We start from the raw sequence: 27,088 nt of genomic DNA, 5'->3' as shown, positions 1-27,088 counted from the left end.
ATTTTTAAACCTATAGCTACCAGTGAGTCATCAGTTAGGCCTCACACACACACACACACACACACACACACACACACACACACACACACACACACACACACACACACACACACACACACACACACACACACACTGTTGCATCACCATGATTTTGTTGCCAGGGTCAGACTGGGTAGTTTAAGCTCCACCTCCTCAATCTGCCAACCCTGTGAGAGGAGCGGGTACATGCATATTTGTGTGTGTGTGTGTGTGTGTGTGTGTGTGTGTGTGTGAGAGTGTGTGTGTGAGTGTGTGTGTGTGTGTGTGAGTGTGTGTGTGTGTGAGAGTGTGTGTGTGTGAGAGAGAGAGAGAGAGAGAGAGAGAGAGAGAGAGAGAGAGAGAGAGAGAGAGAGAGAGAGAGAGAGAGAGAGAGAGCACACTGCCACACATAAACACCATCACTGCCTCAGTAAGTCTTGTATTGGATTCTCCACACAGAAGCTTATTTGGATTTAAGTAATAAAAAAGCAGCTCCAGCTGAAACTTTTATTATGATCCTCTGACCAGCAGCCACAAGCCCATATTGCCGATAATCAAAGGTGTCGCCCATTTATTATCTATCTGATGCATCCAATATCCTCCAACTATCCCCCACTGCAGCCTGTTCTTCTTCTAGTGCACTGAATTTATGAAACAAAGATGTATTTGTTTTCAGTATTTGCAAAGCTACATGGTGACCCTTCAGACGGAGGAAAAGAAAAAAATGTAAAGTTTTTCTTTTCTTTTTCTTTTTTATGAATGCTCTTTAAAGACAGTCAACAGTTCAGCAGCAGTGCAGTGAGCAAACGCGAGGGTCTTTAAATATTCCTGTGTTTACATAAGCACAATATTTGTGCTATTGCCAATGCTGCAAGTGTGGCGAAGGTCACATTAGGCTGCTTACACAATTGCCTGAAATGACAAATGATGTATTTAAGAGATGAGAGCATTTAGCCTAAAAACATGTTGAACCCTGGGCTGGTTTTGATCGGTGGTTTTCACTCTTTATTTACAGGTTTATGGCATCGTCACTTCATGTTTTAGCTATGCATGTTATTTTCAGGATAAGTTGGGTCACTCACAAATACCATCATTTGTCATGTGAGTGATACTACGCCAGTTGGTTGATGACCAAATATGCAGGGATATAAGAAAACCATGTTGATAGAAAATTCAATGTCTTAGTACAGTCAAAAATGCATGTAACCATAGATTTTGAGATAAAACCATTACATTACTGCATTACTTTTGATACTGAAGAAAATGTGACGATTATGAGGCGAGACCTAAATTCATAAGGAGCATCTATACTGTACATTACTTCTAAACAGTTATATGGACATTTATCCTCAACACCGGAGAAAATTATCTTGCTGAAAATGACTGTTCTGCTTATTCTAGGAATATGTGATTGATGTCTGGTAGGAATAATGTATGACACTGAAAAGAAGGGTGACAATTTTTGACAAACACATTACAACAACATTACATTTGAATAAAGAAATTAAAGGAATAGTTTTTTGGGAAATACCCTTATTCTCTTTCTTGCTGAGAGTCAGATGAGAAGATGATCTGTCTATTCCTTTAAAGTGCAGGACAGAGTAGGACCTCTGTCATGACTTTAATATCGGGGGTTTTTGTTTTGGAGGTTTATTTTTGTTTTCTTGCATGCACTGGGTGTCCAAAGCTCCATTATCTTCCATTTACTTTTAAAAAGTAAGAGTAAAAGTGACTGTTGACCAGTTAGTTATTTAGACGTAGTTCAGCTTTTGGTGCCTGCGTCCTTCAACCGTTGGTTTCTCTCTCCATAAAGTCCTCTGAGAATTTATGAAATATACTGCTCTAAAGTGAAAAACCTAGTAGACGATATTTCAAAGAGATGCAATCAGCACTCACAGTGGCAGACTGAAAGTGAACAATAGCAATAAAAATACCCACTCTGTTGTGTTTTAATCACCTAAAAGCCTTTCTGTGAGGGGGGTGGGGAGTGTGTGGGGAGTGGAGGGGGGGGGGGGGGTGAAGGAGGGAAATATGGGAGGAAAATGAAGGAAGCAGGAAGCGAGGAGAGATGCAGAGGGCATGTTCAAGCCAAGATGGAAAATACTAATCTTTCTTTCTGAATTCCCATGGTAGCATTTATCTTCTTTTTTATGTCTCCCTTCCCCCCTCCACAGAAACACTATGCATCTGAATGTTAGCTGCAAAGTGATGCAAGCACATTACATTATTTGGTCATCTAACAGGAAACGCAATCGTCTCAAAAACAGCATGAAATAGAAGTCAGACAAATATCAATCGCACATTTAGATTTAACACACCATTTAAAAACATATGGCGTGTGTAATCTGCTGCTGTGTTACTTCCTTCTTTGTTATGTGTTTCCATTTTTCTTTAACCTCTCTTACATCCTCCTCTCTCCCTCTCCGTCTTCCTATTTTCTTTACGAGCCTGTCAAGCTGTTCCCATGACAACGGTGACTGCTAGCTGTCAGCAGTTGCCATAGCAATGAGACATGATGTACCTGGGAGGGCGAACAGCCACATTTGGACTTTTTTTATTTGGTGTCATTTGCACGAGTGTGTGTGAAGCTCTGATGTCATGCCTTAACTTCGCCCTGCAGGACCTAACAGTCTCCTATTTATCCCATACAAGAAATGTGTAAATTCAACAGTCTGATTATATATATATAATATATATAATATATATTATACACACACACACACACCACAAACAACATTGTCCTATCAATTTTGTTAGCTCAAGACAAGAAAATATTCTGCCAGTGGGGTGAGGTTATTCAACTTCAATCCAAGATCACTTTAAACTGTTAATGATAATACTACAGATTGCTGCACTTGTATAAGAAAATAGATTCAAGAAAATTCTTTAAATGACTTACAATTACATTTTTTTTCAGTGAAAAGAGGAAGAACCCACGGACGGAAGAATCAATAGCTGTCTCCACCTGAACTGAAACTTAAGATATATATACCTTTTGCGCTCTGTGGGTGTGGAAACTAGAGGTGCAGCTATGTGATCTACAGCATCGGTTTGAGCATCAATCAGCCAATGAATCTGTCTGTTTCATATAAGACAAGCTATCCTTTGATAAAAAAAATGCACTTTGGGGTAATAAACATCTTCTGCTGTGAAGAAAAAAAGGCCACTGGTGTTCAGATTCTTTACAATCGATCAGCAGGATGACAGAAACACAGAATACACCTGGTAGAGTTGGCACACACATTCATCTAATTGTTATATTTCACTGTACATTACTGACAGGCATGGATGGGTGCAATAATACTGCGCTCGATAGTGGATAAACAGTCACTGATGTTCCTCAGTAAGTCAGGTTTTACTCCTCTGGTATTCAGAGCAGTCTTGGCTCCGTGCTACAGGCTAATATGCATTAAAAACATCTTTCTAATGCGTCAAAACCAAATTAAAACAATCCACCGGGTTGTTGCTGAGAGCTGAATTTCATAATTCATCGAAATGACATCCCCATATTGATTACCTGGATAAATCTATACAGTCAGACTGTACTTCAATGTTCAGATACATATAACCTCAAAACTAATCTGAAACTAGACGTTCTGTTCCCACATTTCTCTCAAGGTCTCTCTTGAAATTATCTCTTTGAACGACAACACTGATCAAATGAAGGATTCAGTCAAACTGAAGTCAAACACCCCCCACCATCAGTGTATGTGGTCACAGTGATTCATTCAATTAAAATAGATTTTCTCATTATGCAGTGACTTAGAAAATTAGGTTAAAAGAATTGTGAGCTGTTGTCTGTTAACACATTTCCAAAGTCGTTGGTAAAAAATACATTTCAAATATAAGAGTAAAGCTAAAACTTTTATTTTAAAATAAACAGCAGAACTTCTCTGTAATTTGTGCTCGACTCTTTCAGCTGTTTTAGCACTCCGGTCAGGGCTGCACATCAGCAGGTGGACGCAGTAACGAGATGAGTAGTGTCAGTTGGCTGGATCAATAAACATATTAGCAAATCTGTGGATTTCCTCTGACTGACACACACACAGACACACACACAGACACACACACACACAGTACTGTATAAGTTGCAGACAGCTCAGCCAGCCAGCAGCTTGGAAGATAAACAACCTACAGCAAGTCTTCTCATCTTATGCCCTCCATGTACACTCGCACAGTCAGACACACAGAAACACACACACGCTGATATCTCAGCCATCACCTGTCAATCTGCTCTGCCTCTCAGCTATAAACACTGACTTTTCCGATGAGCTGAGGGCTCCGTGGAAAGTTTAAAGCTCAGCAGCTCAGAAAGTTACTTGAGGAAAAACACTCCTCGAAAGCAACAGAAAGTGTCCTCCTTACTTTCAATCTCAGACGGATCATATTTCAAAAGCATCAGCTGTACATTCTTATAGGTAGAATGAAAAGTCCTCTAAACCAATGTAACAAAATGTCCAACCCTATCGATACCATAGATCAAATATTTTATTAGGTTGTCTCAGGAAGTGGGTATTATTTAATTGTGACTTCTTTGTATCAACTCCTCATCAGTTCCTCAAGGGTCAATTCTGGGACCTGTTTTATTCTCCATTTAGGGCAAATTTTAGCTTGTCTTGTTTTAAATATCTATTCAAATGCTTTTCAATGTCAGTGGAACACTTTGTAACCCTGGTTTGGAGTTTTAGTTACTTATTAACTTGCTTACTATCACCAGAAAAGAATATTAATATTACGGATTATGTACAATGCCAACTTTTTTAAAATTACTTGTTTCTTCAATATCTGCACATGGCAACAATGGTATGGAAAGATTGTGGTGTAAGCTGTACTGATTAAAGTAGAAGCTATGTTTTCTGTGAGATAAGCGTGAGACGGATGACTTAAAAAAATGGTTGAAGCATCTCCTATGTAGAAGAACCTTTACACACCCATCCACCACCCTGAGCCCTACACCTTCACTGTCTACTTATATAGGGCACACTACTTCCTGCATTGGCACTGGGCATACACTGAGCACCGCAGAATCATCCAATATGAACATAATTCCTGGGGATACTGGGCTAAAATGTCAGGGTTCATCTACAGGGTTGACTTGCGCTATAAAAAAAACATCATGATATTATGATGTTCATATGTGGTGTACAAACCACCAGAAGCATATGTTTTACGATAATCTTTATTAATCCCTCAGCGGGGAAATTTGCATTGTTATAGCAGTGCCATAAGTAAGAAAAATCAAGATATAATAAATAAAAAAACAATAAAGACAGTTATAAAAAACTATAAGAACAATTATAAAAAGCAACAACTATAATTTACAAGTTTACAAATGTACACATTTACAATTCACAGAACGAATGAGGGAAAATACTGTATTGCACATAGAGAGATATAGATATTGCACCATTTGTTATACATTCAGAAATATTGCATGAGAGTGGATTGTCCATTTGGGTGTGTGTGGTCTACTGGGAGCAGTGCTGATTGTACAGCCTGACAGCAGCAGGGAGGAAAGACCTGCGGTATCTCTCCTTCACGCGCCGCGGGTGAAGCAGCGTGTGACTGAAGGAGCTGCCCAGTGCTGCCAGAGTGTCCTGCATGGGGTGGGACATGTTCTCCCTCAGGGATGATAGCTTAGCCATCATTCTCCTTTCTCCCACCACTTCCACTGAGTCAAGGGGGCATCCCAGAACAGAGCTAGCCTTCTTAATCAGTCTGTCCAGTTTCTTCCTTCATTTATCATTTCATCAGGAATCTTCAACAATTAAACTGTAAAGCCAAACCTCCTAGCCCGAGAAGAACTAACAAAATAATCTTGCATGACATTTTAGGTGAGAAAATTGCAGTCTGAAAAGACAATACAGATTGATTTAATAGATGTTTCAAGGGTGTTTCAAGGGAGAATAATTTAAATGACTTAATTAATTGTAATTTTAGCACTTAATTTAACGTTTTTTAGTTTGGGAAACTGCTGATTCTTCCTGATAAACTACCTAAAGCGAGCTGCAGCTGCATACATCTTCCCCAGACAACAACATGCCAGGGGCTTGCATGAAAGCAAGAGGTTAAATTTGTCACTGACAAAAGTTTATTAAAACTTTTCCTTACCCTATTCATCATCTGTCACCTGAACAGTTAACAAATGCCTCTGGATATTTCTATTCTTTGTTTCGAAGGAGCAGCAGTCTAATCTCTCTCTCAGACAGGGCATCAGGTTACATTTACACGCACACACCGACTCTATGAAAAATCTCCTGTCAAGCAGAACTCACAGTTATTCCTACGACCTTGTTCGTGTTCGCCATGGATTTGTAAACATGAGCGAACCTCCGCCTAGACAAGAGTTGACTCTGATCTGCGGACTCATCGGGACCCCAGAGGAGACCAAACACATGAGAGCTTAATATCGAAGGAGAGTTTCACAGAGATGTCAACGCTGGAGAGAAAAGAACCTCATTCGATTGTAGAGTCTCAGGAAACTGCCGACCTTACATGTCAGCATAGTGTGCTTGCAACTTTTCCTTATAGCAGTGCTGTCATGCAAACTCTGGAGCCCCGAAACTGAGTAAAAGTAGCAATAAATGATTATTAGACAAGTCAAACTATAGCTGAATACATGAATAAATAATACTGTCTTTTAATAATTTAACTGCAATTTAATCATTTTAAATAGAAAGAGTGTAAAAAGAAGCATACATCTTTATACTGTTTCTTTAACCTTCGTAACCACGTTCCCTTTTCTCCTCATGCATATTCAATATGATGGCCAATGGCGCAATCAACTGATTGGAGGTTAAAGAAAAAAGTATAAAACTAATTTCTTTTTACGTTCCATTTTAATTATTTAACTAAACAAAACAAAAATCATTTTTAAATTGTCTGATAACCTTTTACTACATTTAGTCAGTTTTGGGGCTCCATAGTAAACAATTCGTCTAATCTTAGTGATTGACGTGGTCGACTGAAATATAACATTTCTTTACATGTTTCTTCTTTGTCTTCAAATGGCATATAATATTGTAGGGCCTTAAAGTCAAATATCCACTATGTTCTAGTGCTGAAAAGTTCACTTTTGGAGATAGATGTTTTTCACCAGATACGGATGATAAACAGCCAGCGTGGTGCTCTCAGCAGGATAAGCTCCCATAATCAACATTTAAACAAGGCTTCAATGAAAGTCTTTTCTCTTCTCTTCCCTCTCTCTCTCTGAATCTGAATCTTGGTTTTTGCTCTTCAGCTGTCTTGTTTCTTTGATGTCGGTGCCAGCTAGGACGCGAGTGGGTGCGATGATTCTCACTGGTAAGATATAGATCCAAAAACTCACAAACACGCACAAACAAACGCAAACACACATTCACAACAGACGGAGCTCAACATGAAATGTATTCCCTGAAAAAACGAACAGAAAACAGAATTTCCAGCACAACTACTGACAGTCAGTCTGGCTGAAGCACACAAGAAGAGGGAAAAAATAAATGAGTCTGTGTGGCCTGTGTGTGTGTGTGTGTGTGTTCAGTGGGTAGTTAGAAAGCACAGGCTTTTTTCGTGAGGAATCAATGTCTGCAGTAGCAAGCGTGTGTGTGTGTGTGTGTGTGTGTGTGCGTGCATGAGTCCGCTTGTGTGTGTGTGTGTGTGTGTGTGTGTGTGTGTGTGTGGGGGAGTAAGCGGTAAGTTTCAATAGAGGCAGCTTGATAACGCTCTCCACTCAGCTGTGTTAATAATATCCCACTCTGATGGGCCCTCAATCATTCGAGTGTGCGCGCACACGCACTCACACACATTTACACTCTCACACACACACACACACACACACACACACACACACACACACACACACACACACACACACACACACACACACACACACACACACACACACACACACACACACACACACAGAGAGGCAGCTGTTATACTGCTGTTGCCTAAACTATAGAGCAGTGTAACAAGAACAAAAAGCTCTTACTAGGATTGGAGCTGTGGGGGGAAAACTGTTTGCCAGAAAAAGGAACAGTATACTACATGGTCAAAAGTATGTGGACAATGCAACATTACACCCACATGTGATTGATGAACATCTTGTTCCAGAAACATGGGCACTAAAATCGAGATGAAATGAAAAATTCCCTTAGATCATATTGTGCACCCTTCTAACAATATATGCCAAAGAAATTACAAAAAATGTATTTCTTTGTATTCTTATGTTAAAATCCAATCATGTTTTCTTCCTGTAAAAACAAAATATGATATGTGCTTACATACAACCGATTTCAACCAATAATATTATGACATCGACATGCTTGTGGCCACATAGTATCACTCTCTCCCTCTCTTCTTATGTGTGTGTGTATGTTGTGTTGAAGCTGAGCTTTTTTAATTCCCCAAGAGGCGGCTGCAATCAACATTTATGCTCCAGATCTGTGTGTTTGTATGCGAGTGTAAGGTTGAAGAGGGGACTGTGCCACTTTCAATTAAAATGAAACAGAGAAGAAGAAGGAAGTGGCTCTTGTCTAATTCTAAGGGAAGCATCATTATTGTCAGTCATTTGGATTCTGCCACGCTCTGTCTTGTCCATGATTATCATTAGTGTCCTCGTAACAATTTGTCTGCGTGTGTGTGTGTGTGTGTGTGTGTGTGTGTGTGTGTGTGCGTGTGTGTGTGTGTGTGTGTGGTCTGACTGACGCTTGATGTGCCGCCGACAGTGTAATTTTTTGCATGTCTGCATGAATTTAATCTGGAAAATATTCTTCAAAATGTCACACCGTTATCTGTGTCTCTCTAAATCACTTCTTATTAGTTATATAATAGTTATCATACTTGAATCTAATTGTCTGTTACTTGCACTCGTAGACATCAAAGGCGCATGTCTTTGTTTATGTCACGAAGATCTCTGTGTTTGGATTGATACCAGAAGTGGGCAGAGTATACACATACATATACTGTTGTCAGGAATTGTCTAGATGGCCTCTTACTCTGTGTTAAATTGTTTTCTGCTGCCATTCACACTCGTCATACTATAAAATATACCAAACTACATCATGTTTAAACCAGGTACATAAACTAATCCTATAATAAAACATGATTTGTATTTGAACCCCACCTTCAAGTAACAACTGCATTTGGTCATGTTGTATGATTTTCCTGTAAAACCTGAAGGTTGTGTGTATAATGAGAGGAGGCCAAGCTGACAACAAACTTTATCTGAAGAATCAATGACAAGAAAAAGAGAAAAATATTGAACACCTGAAAAGCTCTCTTGGCTATTTTGTATGCACTTTTGAGACGGACTCTTACTTCAGATAATCAATTATTGCCCAGCATGTGTGAGACTGATGTGATTGATAATTGTGATTTATTATAATAATCTGGATCATCTTTCAGAGCACATTATCTGTTCATATTCCAATAATGTATTCATTTGTTTACATCCCTGGTATTCATGTAATGGGCTATTTCCATTCTATATATCTATTGATTTCCATTGGTGGATTTGGTCAAAGGACAAGAACAACAAGTGGGAACATTTTTGTTGTCCCTCAGTTTCACCTAAAGCCTATATAGCTATTACACAGAATTCACTCAATAATTTCTGTTAGCTGTGGGAATGTAAATCCCCATCACCCCATTAAATTAACCTAAAACCATAACGAGGATGAAACTGCACTGGCGTGAAAATATATTCCATCTGCTGTGCGTGGCTGCTTTCAGTCTGAGCAATTAAAGCGCATTACAAATTGCGTAGGCGAGGTCATTTCAGAATATGTCTGAGCACCATTTTCATATTCTGGACATGGTCGCATTCATCTACTTATGAACCATTAAATTCCAGCGTTTCTCGATGATCCCTTGTGTTTGTTCCCTGCATCTCCAAAGAATTTCAAATTACACGGTTTCCCCTCGGGGGCATCACATCCCCGGCAGGCCACCTGTGCAGATAATAGCCAGAGGATGTTCTCTCACAATTACGGGTATGTCGGTGATATGATGGATACAAGCTGCAGCTGAGCATCATCAGCGACCCTCAAGAACCCATAATTATAGGAAAGAGCCCTGTCAAGGCTGTTATAGCATTTACATGACAGTTACTAAGAGTACAGAGTAAAAGGCTCCCTTTGGCTCCCTGGTTGTCCCAACAGTCGTCATAGCAACCAATAAAAATACAGTGGGCTCTGCTTTAGCAACCAATAAATTACAGCAATCTCAGTTTTCTAAAAAATGTCTTTGACCAATCAGATGAAACTCTCTCTCTCTCCATGTCCTCTGCACTGTAATATGTCAGCAGTTTAGGTTTTTAATGGAGAGTTTTAGTTTCACATGATAATCTAAATGTTGTTTCAGAAACTGCGACAAGGATAATGGTTTAGAGCAGAGCGCCAAGAACTCAAGAAGGACACCAAACTCGGCCAATTTGCCACTGCAGAGCGGAGCTTCAATCTCGCTCAGTTCTCAAGGAAAAAGGATCAGCAGGAGTCTGTATTTCTGTCAGGTTAGAAAACAGTGATACAATGGACTACAGGGAGCACTTCAACTAAAGCTACAAAACACCAAACTAGAAAGTGGTCTGTTTTTTTTCTTCCAGTCATTCATCCGAGGGAGTAAACAGTCACAAGCCTGGCGTACTGCTGTGATGCATCGGAGCTCAACCCGAGGCTCAGGACTCCTTGAGGATGCATAAGGGTCACAAAATAACTGTGGTCACAAAATAACTTCGATTAAGCGAACACGATATAAAACAGCACTTTCCCTCTGTTGGCAAATGTACCTTTGGTGTTACCTGGCATTTCATTCATCATGTCCAGCATTTTTCACTCCCGAGTGCGACATTAGCTGTTCCATCTATCTGATCTAATTTTTGGTACTACTCAAGTAAGCAAAACATACAGCTAATTACAAACAGGTTACACACATAATATAACACAGAGGTGGCCAGCACAAGAAACTCAGAGAAACTGTAAACTCATTCTAGTTCACTCTTTCAATATGTTGAGCTTTGTGCATCACAGCACCGGAAATGAACCCACACTTGGGTGGCTCTTAATTAACCCGGATTTCTCTGGCTCAACCATGGATGTATCTGGAGAACTGGAGAACAAGATGGCGACCCACTTGTTCCCGTGAGAGCTACCTCTCCTCACCGGGCACAAATGATGAAAAAAAAATGTTGCTTACAGATGCAGCTCTTTGAACTCGACACGCAACCACTTCTTCCTCTCCCTCTGCATCCTCCAGAGCTCTGGACTCTGATTACTGCACATGGACTACAACATCTGCAGACTAATTTGTATTTACCAAATAGGGATATGTGGCAGTACGTATTTGCACAGCTTCCTACACACTGCTCAAAGCATGTCATGTATATGATACATATACATGACATGTATACAGCTTCATTTACTTCATTTTCTTATTTTTCTGTCTGATATCTGTTTCCTACCTCCTCGACTGTTTCTTGTGCTGTAATGTGAATTTCCCCTCTGGGATCAATTAAGTCTCATCATTGAGGCTTGTTTTGTTTTTATTGGACCCAGTGCACCAAATAGTGATACTACAAAGAGCAATGTCAAAGTGTTTGTGAAGTTTAGAAAAGTGTATTCATTGTTCCACGCTTCTTTTTTGATCACTGAGTATGAGAAACAGTCTTTTTGGGCCAGAGTGTGTCATGTGACCTGTAGTTCAGTCTGCGGGCACTACGCCCACATTGCCTCACAGCCCAGTGCTACTCTTGGATGGATTGGGCTCACCGTGAGGCTGGGTAAGCAGTTGCTTATCTTCATTATGTGTGTCAGAGGTTCAGGTTCGCCCAAACTTCAATAAGCTCTTGGCCAAAATAACCAACTAATGCTCACAAAAACATGTCTTTGTGTAAACTTCACCCAATGTCGGTTAAATTCTTGCACAGTGGGGAGTGCTCTCCTGAAACTCTTGCAAAGTAAAAGCTAGACTCAATTCTCTGCTGGAAAGTGTTTACTATGGGCGGCATGGTAAGGTAAAGGAGGTTAAAGCGGGCTTCTCAAGTGTCCTTGAGCAAGACACTGAACCCTAAGTTGCTCCCGATGGAGACCAGCACCTTGCATGGCAGCTCGGTTGCCATCGGGGTGTGAATGTGTGATTGAACCGTGAAGGTTGAAAAGCGATATATAAGTGAGATCATTTAGGAAGCAGCTGCAGGAATACTGTTGTCTGCTCGGCTCGGCTTCAAAACTAATTCATCAGAAGGAACCACGGTCACCGCTAATACGGCGACACATGTTTACTAAATAAGAACATCCTCACCTTTTGTATATTCCTTAATTAAATGAAAGAGCAGAAAAAGCAACACTTGAAATGTATTATTTGCTGTCATGTTTTTGTTGGTATCAGTGAAAGCTAAGGTGACAGCCAACGACTGGCTGTTCGGATTACTTGGTACAACCGTTCCACGTTCCTGGTCAAAATAAAAAATAAAATCTGTAACCCTAATGACTTTCCTGAGGTGCACTCTGACAGAAAACGCCAGTGATGAGCTTGCTACTGCATTGCTGTTTGTGTGTTTTTGCGTGCGCACTCTTCGCTCTTACCTTGCGGCCGTCGCTCGCGTGGCAGTTGACGTTGAGCGGAGTAAGCAAGGCCATTAGCTTCTCCTCGTTTCCACTCCTGCAAAATGTACACACACAAACACACACATGTTAGATAGAAAACATCCAACACCATAGAGGATTAGCACTGTTCCTCTGCAGGAGAGTGTGGGGGAGAAAATGAGGGCGAATGAGATAAGAGGCTTGAGACTGAAGGGAAAAGACTGAGAAATTTCATCTGCAGAAACAGACTGGGGGATGGATTGCAGGGTGTGTGTGTGTGTGTTTTCTTGTAAACCTGACTGCAACAAGCTGAAGAAAAAAAAATCTGTTAGAGAAGGCCCTTTAGCCTTGCTACAGAGGAGTTGAGATTTTGTTTACGTTGTTGATCTGTGCTTCCTGGTTCTTAGGCTCGCTGCCCTGGCATTGGGTGACCACCAAGAAAGTGTTGCCAAGGCAGCGGCCAGTCCAACCATCATCCCCGTGACAGCCGTAAAGGAAGAAGCTGTCAGATGGAAAGAAAAGGATTATTCTTCTATTCTCCTATGTTCCCCTCCTCTCCCTCTCTCCTTTTACTTTTGTTTTTTTTCCGGTTGGGCCTCTCCTTCCTTCTCTTTGTTTCTATATCTTTCACTGTCGCTCCAGAAAAAGGACATTCACATCCTCTCATCTCTCCAACCACCATTATCTACTGTCTCTTGCTCTCCTACCCTTTTACCCTCTCACTCTCTTTTCATCCACGCTGTCCACCTTTACCCTCCCTCTCCGCACTCAGCTTCTTCTTTTCCACCTTTACCTCCACTGCACAGCATCCTCCTTTTAGCTCTCTCATTCTTTTTTATTTCTTTTTCTCATACTGCTGGATACCCTAACACAAGAGAGCATTCATTTCAATGCAAACAACTTCTAAAGGATTTAACAGGGACAGAGGACATGGCGTTGTATGTTTGTGTGTGTGCTATTTAATGGATTTATGGACAGTACAACTTAGTTGGTCAATTAAAAACAACACGAATCAAATTAAAAGACAGAACCAAAAAAATTAAGGAATAGGTCTTAGGTCATTTGCTTTCTTGACGAGAAGATACTCTCATGTCTGTTGAATAAATAGGAAGTCTCCAGTCTGACGTCACCCTTCAGACAGAGCCAGGCTAACTGTTACCCCCTGTTTCTAGTCTTTATGCTAAGCTAAGCTAACCGTGGTCAGGCCCCAGCTTCATATTTAACGGACAGATATGACAGTAGTATCAATCTTCTCATCTAACTGTCGGAAAGAAAGCAAATAATCCAGAGAAAAGAGCCATATATCATATCTTGATTCTGTCTAACTCTGTCTCACTGAGGCACTTCAAAAGGCACAATCAGTAACAGTTTACTATCTTGTTGTTGTGACTTCTAAAGGCACGTCTGGTCTCTCACAAAATGATCTACAGTGGCCCACAAGGGACAGTGCTCACAACCATGCCTGAATATTTAGCTTTTTTATTTTTTATTTTTTTTAAACGTGAAGAGAATGAAAATGCATTTCTGAGACTGGATCTTCACTGCTTCTTACATCTAGACTTATCTTATATCTTAACTCTTATCTCAAAGCCTTCCAAATCACTTTAGCTGCATGTTAACGGTATGAAGTAACCAAAGATAAACAACAGCCTTCTAGGTACTTAACATTTACATTGGGATTGGTTAAGCTGATCTAATCAATACTTTTACTTCAGTGGATCAAATAACTAGATGTAATATGAAAAGATGTCACTTGTAGTAAAAACCCACAGAAACTAATCACCTGACTCCACCACTCTCCCCAGCTCCAGGGAGCATTTTAACATATTTCAGCTCATTGTTTTGGTTTTATGGGTTTTAAAGTGACACATGAATGCATTAATAATTATAATTCAACAGAATAATACATATTACTCCATTCTACATAATGAGTACTTTCACTTTCAGTACTTTAAGTATATTTTGATGCTAATAGTTTTATACTTTTACTTGTTTCTACACTGTAGTAGTGCTACTTTCACGTCAAGTAAAAGATAGTGTGTTTCTTCAAACACTGGCACTACTTGCCCGGCATCAACCAGCAGACAGACAAAGTTAGCAACTAGCTGGTGAACACAGTGGAGCGTTTAGCAGAAACAAATGAACGCTAATGTTGCTCTGCGTCTGCTGGGTTTATGATAATATGTGAGTGTTGTGTTAAAGAGTGCTTCGCTGCCCCCGAGTGGCGAAAACAAATCAAATAATGCGGGTTTAAACATTAAATAAATTGGTTGTGTGGAATATTAAGCCTCACTTCTGTGTTTATCTATAGGAACTCAATTTAACTCAACATCCAATATTACAGCCAATAAATCATGAGAGAAACCCAGCAAAGACTTTGAAGCAACCAGACTACACTTGCTTGTTGTCAGCGTTAAAGGGACTGATTGGGTTTACTGGACAGAAATATAATTTCATTTGCTGTCATCAACATTAACGATGAGTTTTTTTCAGTCAATGCATCGAGTCATTGAATTACTCTCAGACTCTCCCATTTTACCTGCTCTACTCATTATTCCTCTATACTGCTGTGCAAGTATGCTATGTGGGACATGAATAAAAAGGCAAAAAAATAAGGCAGAAAAACAACAATATCCCATAAGCCATGTGTGGGAGTTATTTGACCAAACACAACACTAAAAAAGAAAAAGAAATTCTTCTGAAAAATGACGTTGGTGAAGAGCCAGTCAGTGGCTCAGCTGTGATAGAGGCACACTGAGTTCACAGTTCACACTTAAACAGCCTGCTGACCCCATAATACACTGAGGTACTGCTATGCTAGGCCAGCTGCTTCCTTGTGTGCGTGTGTGTGTGTGTGTGTGTGTTTGTGTGCGCGCCTGAGAGAGAGATAGTGAGGGGGGGGGGGGCTGCTGAGGCATTGAGCGCTCAGCCACCCACACACAATCCCAAACGAAAGCTATGCCATTTCCACATGCACACACACACACACACACACGTTGCCCACATGCACTGCCTGCAACCATAACATGCCTCCAAAATGCACAAGTGTCCCTGTACTGAGCTCTCTGGATCTCAAACACCTGTCTAGTGTGAGTGTGTGTGGTTGTGATGGAGGGAGAGAAAGAACAAGTGATAAACAGTTTGACAGACAGTGAGAGAGTGGAAACAAGACTGAATGCAAGTTGGAAGGAAAACTGAAGGCGGCAGCAAATGATGGAATTCAAACAAAAGTAGAAAATTAACAAAAGAGAGGAAGAGGGAGGGAGAGGAGAGGCAAGGAAACAAGAGAGGGAAGGAGAAGAGGAGAGGATGAGGAAGTGGAAAGGAAACAGAAACAAGAAAGGATGAAAAAAAGACAGGAAATGAGAGCGAAGAGGAGGAATCAAGAAGAGGAAACAAGGGAAAACGATGGGAGAGGAAAAGACAGGAAATGAGGAGCAAGAGAGGAGCTGAGACGGAAGAGGGGTAGCAAGAAAACAAGAAAGGAGACAGGAGGATAAGAAACAAGGACCAGAAACAGAAAACATAACTGGATCAGAGAGGAGAGGAAGGGGAGGAAGCAAAGAATAGAAAAGAGGGAAGATGAAGGGCAAACATGGAAAGAAGAATAAAAGAGAAAACAATTGTGAGAAAGGGAGAAAACGATAAAAATAAGAAGATGACATGAGAATAGATGGTGAAACGGGAGGAGAGTAGAGGAGACAAGGAGCTAAGTGAAGAGAGGAAACAAAAACAGGAGAGAAGAAAGTCAGCATGGAAAGAAGAGACGAGAGGGAACCACAGAACTGAACAGCTGAACAAGAAGGAGAAAAAACATGAGAGGATGTCACAAAGTAGGAAAGGAAGAGCATCACACAGCGAGAAAATAGGAGAAATGAAAACAAAGAGCATGCAGAGTCTGGTACTCACCTCGCCGCCTCCAGCAGCTCATCCTTCTTGTATTCACCTAGATGGTTACAGAAGATCATGGTGTCAGACAACTGGCCGTGAACACACACCGACCACACACAGACACACATGATCATGCACAGAGAACAACCACACACACATGTAAAGACACACACACATACACACACAGAGAGGAAGGATCTATCTATTGGGGGAAGACACCATCTCTCTTTCTACCCCCCCCCCCTTCTCTGCCATTCTCGGTCAGTGCGCACCCCTCTGGCTCCGGTTGCCGTGACGATGCGTTGCCGGCAGCGACCACAGCACGTTCATTGTTTGGGCGACGAGCGTCAGACTGACACGCGCTCTGCCTCTATCCGTCCGTTATGTGTCCGTCCATCCCTCCCTCCTTTGCCGTGTTTGTCTCCCGTCTCTCGGCCGCCACTCATATTGCTAACCATCGTCCCTCGTTCTCCATCATCTCTGTCCCTCTCTCTCTCACGCCCTCTCTCTCTCTCTCCGTCTCCCTGCTTTTTTCCCCCTGTGGGCTCAGGAGGCGCAGTTACCATAAAAAAAAACACAACAGAAATAAACAAACCCCTCCCCCTACCTCCCTCACCCTCTCTCTCTCCCTCTCTTAGCCCTGCCCCCCTGCTACTACAGTCACAACACACACACCTTCCCATATGTGTCTTTTCTGCCTGGGAAACAGACATGGGTAGGGGAGACGGAGGCTCCTCTCAGACATGGACACTGTCTGTTTAGTAACGGCTTTCTAGCACTAAAAAAAACATATGTCTTCCTTTGGGGGGGCTCCATTTGATGATCATATGGATTATCAATGATTAAAAAGAAGATTGCCCATTCGATTTTAAAATAAAATGTATTTGAAACGTATAAAAATCCTGATTGGTCCTCTGTGATAATCCACTGATAATTTCATAAATGTGTTTTACATTTAGAACTGAAATATCATTTTTAAAAAAGGAATAGTTATGGGAAATAGTGCTTATTTGCTTTCTTCACTCCCATTAAGTTGTGAGACTCATGTGGAAGGAAGGAATAGTCAAGCAGCAGAGGTGATGATTCCTGACTATTTGTCTGTAGCATGGATAAAGCTCCAAAAACACTGGATCCTACACTTCCCACAATGCAACTTAATACATCAAACCCTCCCTGCCTCTTAAATGTCCACTTCTTTCAAACTCCACATCTCCCTGGTTTCTAACACAGGCTTTCTTCTCATGACTTTACATCTCAAGCCCAGTCTGATATCAGTTTTTTAATCTGTTGGAAAGCTCCCCTCAGAGCCACAGAAGACAGTTAGCTTAGCTTCTAAATATCACTAATGAACATGTTATATCTTGTTTGTTTTATCTGTACACCAACTGTGGGGAGTACCAGGCTGGAACTATTTTTCTCTGGGTGCAGTGACTTGCTCTGTGCTGTGAGGGAAGTTGATGTTATGGAAATGCTCAAACTCTGATTAAAATATATTTGACAACTACTGTAAATAAAAACCTGTTATGTTATCATGAAATGATAACAGAACAGAAATGTTCTGTTAATTCCTTTTTTTCACAGACCAGTGTCACATTAAAAGCTTTCAATGGCAAACCAGCGGGAGACCTTTATTGTGAAATAGCTCTAGCAGCTATAGCTGAACTTTGTTAGCGGCCATCTAGGTAAACAATGCCTTTTACCGAAAACCACACGACAAGATCTGACCTAAGATTGTCCTTGCAACTTTTACTAAAAAGTGACTTGAGGGCTTATTCACGATATGCAAAATTGCCAGCACATTTACGCAACAAAGTTCATCTCTGAAACGGGCTAGAGAGAAAGAGAGAGAGGTATAAAATTGAAATAGGAAAAAATTCAAAGGAAGATGGAGAGGTAAGTGTGATAGAGATAAATGGAAAGAGGATGAGGAGGATGGGCTGTTTGTACACGGCGCAGACGGAGGGGTGGGGTAGGGTGAGGAGCGAAGAAGAAAAGGTTAGAGAGAAGGGAAAAGGGGGAGGAGGGAGGAACAAAGGATTTGCAGATGAAAGAGAGGAGGGATGATTAGGGATCTGGAAACTGACATGCATGGATTTGACACAGTATAATTGGTGTTAGGGAGGCTAAGGCGGAACAGTCAGAGGAAGAAGAAAGGGGGAGACGGAGAGGGGCAGAGAGACAGAAAAATATGAATACAAAGAGAGGAGAGAGAAATGTACAAAGAGATCAACACTAAATTAGATGCTGTAGTTTTCAACCAACTTATGTGCTGAGACAGAATCACTTTCCATTGCACACCTGACAGCCTCAGTCCTTACAGCTGTCTGGATTATATCATCATTATTGTTGTTATAATCATTATCACCGCTATTAATCAACTATTTTTAACTGTCTAATATTATTTTTTACATGTCTGCATTGTCGTGTTATTTCTTCTGCTAATTAACATTTGTATGGATTTTTATAAAATTGTAAAAATGGGAAAGAGTTGGGAGGAATGCTCAAACCCGCTCCTATATGAACTTCACGCAAACTTTAAACTTTGTTGTTTTCAAATGAAGCTTATAAGCTTTTTGTTATCTGTTACAGATAAAGTGGGTGAAGCAATCAATGCTGTTAACCTCTCTGTGCAGCGGTGGTTTTCTAAACAACAAGAGATTTCACTCCCACAACTTTCACCCTTCAAACATCACAATGCTCCACCATGCCTCCTTCCACTTGAAGTCTGAAAGTCTACAGGAAAGATTTACTTTCTGAGTTAAGACTAATGACAGCGAGGGAGTGACTCAGTCTCCCAAATCAATTAGAGAGTAACTTACACCTGAGCAGAAACATTTCTGTGTCATTATGTTCGGCAGAGTCTGCTGTCATGCACAGCGTGCAAATGAAGCCGTACAAATGAATTGTAGCCAATGAGATATACTTTTTTTGCTCAGCAACAGTCTGCTTTCAATATTATTCATGCTTTGAGAGCTAAAGTGATTGTGACTCAGCAGTTTTAATTACACACACACACAGCAAGGACAAGGACAGGTTAGCTTAGTATGGCTGTTAATCTGCTGTCACTCTGCTGGACTATACCTCCCACACTTTAGGCACCACACCAAAACTTAGCTATAATACATTTTTCCTTTGCAGGGATTATACTTTGCTTTTTCACTTACACCTCATTTGCAAATCAAGAATATATTTATGTCCACATACATAGACTTCATAGGCTTTTCCTGTCTATCTAAATATAAGAATAGAGGATATAGAGAAATAGAAATAGAGGAATAACCAACTAACTAAGACGGACTTTATTTTCTTATTATTTTCTGAAATACAGCACAATGTTGGTAACTGTGAAACTAAAATTACATTTAAGTCTGTCTTATGTTTGACTTAAAAAACAGTTTTTTTCCTTTGGATACTACCAGCAGGAGTCGCCAAAGACACAAATTCTGTAACATGCAATCAAAGAGTATTTAATGGATGGGAAACAATAAACAAAGTCATTTATCATTTCCTTGTGACTGTACTGCAAGTCCGTATCACATCATCGAGCCTGCTGCTGCCAGAATAAAATGACGTGTTGTTAACACGTCCCCGACCGGGCTGTGGCTAGCTTGTTAAAGTGGCTAAGTGTTAGCGATGACAACTGACCAGGATGAAAAGAACAGCGGTAGGGATGTGAAGGAGAGGAACTGGCTTTATCCCAACGGCTTCTTTTAAGCAAGACTGAGTCAGGACACGACTGCTCCCTCGTCGTAATTGATATTGAGTCACAAAGTCAGCAAAACACTTCAAATGTCATTTATTAATAGGAAAATATTCATTTCAGTACAGGCAACAGATACCTGCGTTTGGCTGCGTCTACACATTCAAAGTGAAGACAGGAGGAGGATGTATGCATTTAAGTATGTATGAACACATCGGAGTCTGACAGGCTGTGTGTGTATGTGTGTGTGTGTGTGTGTGTGTGTGTGTGTCAACAATCCTGCTGACTCCAAACAGAAGAGACAAGGACAGGTTAAAGCTCGGGACAGGCTAGCTGCCTCCTGAATGATGATATTATGTGTGTGTGAGAGTGAGAGTATAAGTGTGTGTGTGTGTGTGTGTGTGTGTGTGTGATGCTGTGTCACTCGCTTGGCAGAGTGCAGTAGACACCAGAGATCACTGTTTGAATTACAATTGTTACTTGAAAGCATGCATTCCTCTTCATGCATGTGAGTGTGTGTGTGCGCGCATGCATGAGCATGTTTCCAGGGTCGTGCGCAGGTGAGTACAAGTCAATGTCACACCATCACAATCCTATATATATCTTGACCATGCAGCAAGGACCTAGCATACTCTGTGTGTGTGTGTGTGTGTGTGTGTGTGTGTGTGTGTGTGTGTGTGTGTGTGTGTGTGTACATGTACCAAGTGGTTGTACAAGCACAGATGATGCTGACTGAAGCTGACTGGACCATGAGTCGCCTCAATGCCCAGCTGTCCGCTTGTGTATGCGTGTATGTGTGTGTGTGTATATGTGTATATGTGTGTGTGTATATGTGTGTGTGTATATGTGTGTGTGTATATGTGTGTGTGTTTGGTGTGTTCAAATCAAATATCATTTATTGTAGGAGCAGTTTATCCGCTGTTACACAACAACTGGCTTTGAGTCAGGAGTTGAGAGATCCACTTATAACCCCGGCAAGGTTGCAACTGCTGAGTTTGTAAGTGGATCTGAGCGCGCTGAGACCAAACGAGGGGGGGAAAAAAATAAATATATGGGAGGTGAACGGAAATCATAAGCGATGGTGTTTGGGCCCTGTTCTGGCTGGCTCAGCTTACTTCACACACCCTCGCCACTTACCCAGTGTGATTAATTGCTTCACACAGTGCACCAAAGAGGATGGATTAACTGTGTGTTTTTTGGCCACCCGCTCCACCCTCTTTCACTTTGCTGAGTTTTGTGAACGTACGAATCTGGACGTTTTTTGTTGGCGTGTACCTCTCTGAACCAGAGGGATTTGTAATTTATCATGATACAATATCTGTCTGTGACCTTGAGTGTGCACTGCCGAATCACTTTCTTTAAACTCATTGCGGTCATTCTGGGGCAATTACAATTCACTGTGGGTGTAGCCAGAGGTGAGCCGGGGGGCGTTCAATTTGGGTTTTCATCACTCTTCTGAATAAACGCTTCATCTCTACGGTGTTTTCAATGAGTTTGTTACTGTTTGCCGTCAACCCACCAGAATCTGGGTGTGGTATTACATAGTGATATTGTTAACGAAAGCAAAAGTTACTGAACAAAGTGACCAAAAATAACGATAAGAATTCATTCAGCACACAGATTAGGATTCTTACGAACATAATTAAGTTTATAGACAAGCTTTTATTGACTTCATACACATAGAGCATGATTTGTTATATACAGTACATGCTCACGTAAAGCATTTTTGTTCCCAAGTTGAAAACCACTGCAAGGATTTAAAATATAGAAACAAAAGGTAAGTAAGTGCCATTATCTATACAGTAATAATACCGCCTGCAAGCATCGTGAGACAGTTGTCATCCCAGCAGGGAGGCTTCTGGATCCTGCTTTGCTGAAAAATGGCTTCTTTCAGACCTTAAGTGGAACATGTGACAAAATCCTTCTCCATCTCCAGCCTCCTTCTCACTAAATGTCCAAAAGAGTTGTAAGTGCCTTGCTGAGGTGCCCCTCTATTGGAGTTCAGAGTAGAAGAACTTCCTATGATTCTAAACCACATTTTTCCTTCCCTAAACATGTTTCTCTCACAGCTAGAGCAACACTGCCCTGAGGGCTGTGAGAAGCTTTCCTGGATAACGATTAAAAAGAAAACCCCAAAAATGCTTATTCATGATGGTATCAGGAAGCTAGTTAGCATGGCCGAAAGAAGCCACAACACATCAGCACAGATTCCCTTCACTGTTCGCGAAACGGATACAAGGGACACTCCTCTCCTCTCACGGGCAAAACTATAAACAACAACAAAAGCAACAAAGTTAGCTGAGGGCAAACTAAGATGGATAAGATTAGATCATACTGTAGCGGTCCTGAGTGAGGCACGCAAACGGGAGTCACGCACCAACCGAGGAGAAACACAACAGACCGCAGTCAGCTCATTCCTCCACATCTGATCCTCAGTAGTCCGCCAAGCACACAGCCTGGTCCGGCCTGCTCTACACAATGACTCATGGCAGATAATGAAAAACACATCATTGCACTATTCCACGGATATGTTGCAACCTCAATCAGTAACCATTTTACAGAATGTGTTTCCTATATTTTATTATTATTTGATTTCTCTCCCTTTTAAACGGATAAGTAATCTTATGGAGAACACTCTTGTGTCTTAAGTGTAAAACTGGTTGTTTCCTGAGGGTAAAGAGCATTGTATTCCTCAGTGATTAATAAATAATCATTGTGGAAGTATAAAGCATTTTACAATTCCTGAAAGGCAAACCAGGCTTTTGGTTTCAAAGAAGATATCCAGTAAACTCACCAACACACATTGTGTAAGCGTTGTCTTTAGGCGTGTATTTAATCCAACCAAATCCTTTCACTTTTCCAGAAGATTTCCACATCCAGGAGATACGGATTAGTATGTACTTCTTTTTTTTTTTTTTTTTAGTTCATTACCCAAATTCTGTCAGCCTACTCTCGCAGAGTGGCCGACTGCCCTCACTAACTCACTCCGTGTTGTGGAGCTGTGCAGCCATGTGGAAAACTAGCCAATTTCAGCTGCAGGAAAATGGCCCAAATGGGGTGAGGGAACCTTGGAAGTGCATCACACACACACACACACACACACACACACTAAAAAAAAAAATAGTCACTTTGTTTTGCTTCTCTTGCTAGGTCATTTTAGAAATGGGTCTCGGGGCTCATTCATCACAGGGGACCAATCAAACAGCAGTCATCGTGGTAATCAATGAGCATGTCACTGATAAGACGAAGAAAGCTAGGAATTCACACTTTCCCTCTAACACACACACACACACACACACACACACACACACACACACACACACACACACACACACACACACACACACACACACACACACACACACACACACACACACACACACACAAAGGCAGTGTAAGATGCACACAGGTGCAGGATTGCCTTTGCCCCCGCCGCATTAGCAGGACGAAGCCTTCAGAGCAGCTACAGCAGTCCTTTGTCTTCATGATTAGGCTGCTAACATACACAGCGATCAGAGCTCCCCTCTCCTCCTGTGTCTTTGCATTCACTTGACGTCGCATCAGTTCACCTCTCTGTTCGTCTGTCACCCAAGCCAGTGAGTATCTTCATCTTGCCTCCTTCACTCTTTCCTTTCACTCCCTGCATTTGTTGCCTTCTTCCTTTTCCCTTGCTTATTCTCTCTCAGACGCCGGCTCTTTCTCTTCCCCCTCCCCTCATTCATCGACTTTCTCTCCATCTCCCAGCCCCCCCACCCCTCTTAAATCTCTCATCATTTTCCGCCAGCCCCTGTGAGAGAGAGCGCTGGCTAATTTTCTGCTATGTTAAAGCTGCCTGCCCACCACGGACCTCTCTTCAAAGCAACAATTTTCTTTTTCTCTTTATTTACAATAGAGTGGAAGCGCTTGCTGACAGCACGTCATGGCAGGAATACAGTTTTAATGGAAACACACACGCACATGATTTCTGTTAAAGTACATCATGCTTCAAACTGTTTTTTTCTTTGCTAGTCACACAGCAACAGCAGGAGCAGGGACAAACGCCTCCCAAAGCTTCTGTTCAGCACTACTAGCTTTAAAGCAGCGCAGGGTGGACACAGGCCCTAATTGATTCCAAGAGATGAAAACCTGTCTGGATTAGTACCAGCTCCAGTTACGACAAGACGGCAGGGGCACTGAACAATAGGCAAGGCAATGAGGCTGTGGTGTTTTGTCTCCGTGGAACCGAGGCTGCTGTGCGTCAGGGTGCATCATCTTGGGCCGTTGGGTGTCGCAGGCTGAGCCAAAAATGGTCCATCAGTACTTTAGTGCTTTACAAGGCTGCCTGCCCTGAAAAGATGCCTACGTCCCCAGAACAGATTAAAGTTATCAATGTAGTAGATCCCTTTCAGGCCGCAGGTTTTGCTGAGCCATGTATTCAGTGATAAAAGTCTGCTGAACCTTCCAGTTTGTCAAGGCCATTAAACAGCTCAGTGAAATCCTGCTTTAGTACTTCTGATTGCTCTCAGCAAACACCATTGTAGAATAATTTGATCAATTTGGGGGTGTTCAGATGCCAGTTGAGGGATTTCTTTCTTTTACATCACAAACCATAGCACCTGGAAAGCAGTATGTTTTAATTGTCTTACCACTTATATTTATGTAAGTTACCCTCTGCGTCTCCCACAAGCAAAGTTACAGTATGAACTGTCTTTTTAGATGAGTTCTTCCCCTCCTCTCCATTCCCTTGCATGTCTTTTTTGCCTTTTTCCTTTGGCTCAAAAGCATCATAATTTTCCCTCATCCATTCCTATTCGTACCCATCTCTATTTCTTTCTCATGGAGAGGTTCAAACCTGTTGTCTAGTTTTAATGTTGCGTGTCTGTGTTTATGTCCGGGGTCAAAGTTGGCTGAGCTGAAGCTGTAAACGTTGCCCTCCGTGGGAGTAAATGTTTGCACCCAGATTATCCCATCCGGTAGAAATCACATTCACAGCACCTGACTTCACTTCAGTCTCCATGAGCCTGGGAAAAGTTTATGGCGTTAGATAGAGTTTGCTGTCCGCTTCAGTCGTGTCGAGTTCTGCTAAGTTAACTCTCCGGCGGGAGACAGTGGTAGAATTTCATGCTTTTCACAGGTGAAAGTGCGGCCATCTTCTGTAGTAATTTATGGCACGGTGTTGTCCAAAGCACTGCTGTCAGTAGTCCATTCAGTTTCAGTCATACATTATCCTCCCAACGAAGGTTCAAACTCAATCCTCCTGGTGATTTAGCTGTGACAGGGAACCACTATATAAAAAAATAATAGCTAAATGAAAACAAAGCAGTGAGCAGGAGAAAAGAGCCTCTGTACTGTAGAAAAGCAGGACAACTGAAAGCCATTTTATTCTCTGGAGATTCTTTTTTTTTTCCCCCGTCCCACTCATATCAGCATATCCTTGCAGCTGCACTTTCTTTGTCGTGACAGCCTATTATTGCCGTCTGTAACTCATTCCTGACGATGAAAAGCTAACTAGGACAAGATGACAGGTGGGGGGGTTCTTGACAAAAAAAAAAACATGTTCAAAGTTATTTAATTCTGCATTTGTTCACTCAGCCTCTTCAAGTTCTCCCCACTCTGCCTTCATGACAGACTGGAGACGAAGCAAGATGCGAGTTACAGCTGGACATGGAGCTGAAAACCGACACCATATGGGGAATACATACTGTATCTGTCGTATCTGAACCGAGCGACACTGTCACTGAAATAGCAAAGAATGTAGGAATATGACTAAAATCCAGCGTCGAGAGTCTCCAGAGTCAAGATTTAAATCCTAAAGGGTGACGCCAACTTTGACTACTCGGGCTGTTTAAGTGAGACTAATGCTTTTTTTATTCAACTTTTGATATTGATTACACTCTAAAGCTGGAAATGTTCAAACGTGCTTTACAGAATTAATAAGATCATACGATGAGTCAATTGATTTTCATAGGGCAACCAGGTCATTGCTTCAGTACGTAATAGGATTCATCAAGGAAAGACAATGGGGGAAAAAAGATCATCAATAACTCACATTTATCATTCACTCACACTGGTCACACTGCTGCTTTCATATATGGATTGAGCCACACTTTTGATAAGAAAAGAAAATAAACTGCTGCAACTTCAGTCCACTAATCCAAAGACTGTATGATACATCCTTCATATCCTCTGATCCATTGTTTTGAACAATAGGGGAATACAGGACCTTTTCTCACCTGTCTAACGGCAGCAGTCTGGTAAAAGGTCACACAGATATTGCCTTGCACTTTCTGACCCACACTGAGCAACACCATGGGTGTGTGTGCGCCTACACGTTTGCATCAAAAGGAATAAAAAGAAGAAGAAGGATCATAGGCTATCTTCACAGTGTCACTGGAGGTGTCCTACGTCTACTCCAGATCAATTTACACAGCTAAAAGTAGAAGCCATGTTTTGTCAGCACAGATTTACAACACATCCTGAGATTCCCGCCTACTGTACAAGGAACTCACACTGATGCTCGCAGGAATTTACCTGCACTGACGTGACAACAAGCGAGACAGTTGTTTTCTTTTTTTTTCAGCTTGAATGAGCAGGTTTAGGATGAAAGACAACGAGACACAACATCAGAAGCTAAGGCCCGCTGCAGTCGTTTCATTTCAAGTGACAAGTTGAACAGCTCATTCCACAGCACACATGAGCGAACACCAACTGTGAAGCTAGAAAACATGCTTGATAATCCTGGACACATACATAGGACATAGGTCAGGAGGAGCACGGTAGGGCAATTAAAAAGGAGATAATCCAGTACCTTCGTATCAAAGGGGCAACAACATCATGTCGTCTGGTTGGCACTTAAAGCGAACAGCAACGTGACACACAGTCCGGCTGAAATGAAGCCAATTTGTTCGTATAAACAAGAAAACATGTCTTTCTGATGTTA

At 41.5% G+C, this 27,088-nt stretch overlaps 1 protein-coding gene across 2 annotated transcripts in view; it reads right to left on the bottom strand.

The window, feature by feature from the left end:
• Positions 1–27,088, bottom strand: part of LOC139301028 (poly [ADP-ribose] polymerase tankyrase-1-like) — a 73,519-nt gene that overhangs the window by 28,479 nt on the left and 17,952 nt on the right. For both annotated transcript variants that reach the window (XM_070924276.1, XM_070924277.1), the window contains exons 5-6: positions 16,488–16,524; positions 12,579–12,654 (exon numbers count right to left, since the gene is read on the bottom strand). In XM_070924276.1, coding sequence (XP_070780377.1) covers positions 12,579–12,654; positions 16,488–16,524 — 113 coding nt within the window. The remainder of the gene's footprint in view (positions 1–12,578; positions 12,655–16,487; positions 16,525–27,088) is intronic.

Source organism: Enoplosus armatus, chromosome 18, assembly GCF_043641665.1.
Source record: "Enoplosus armatus isolate fEnoArm2 chromosome 18, fEnoArm2.hap1, whole genome shotgun sequence".
Lineage (NCBI taxonomy): Eukaryota > Metazoa > Chordata > Actinopteri > Centrarchiformes > Enoplosidae > Enoplosus > Enoplosus armatus.
This window is presented reverse-complemented; position numbering and strand designations above follow the sequence as displayed.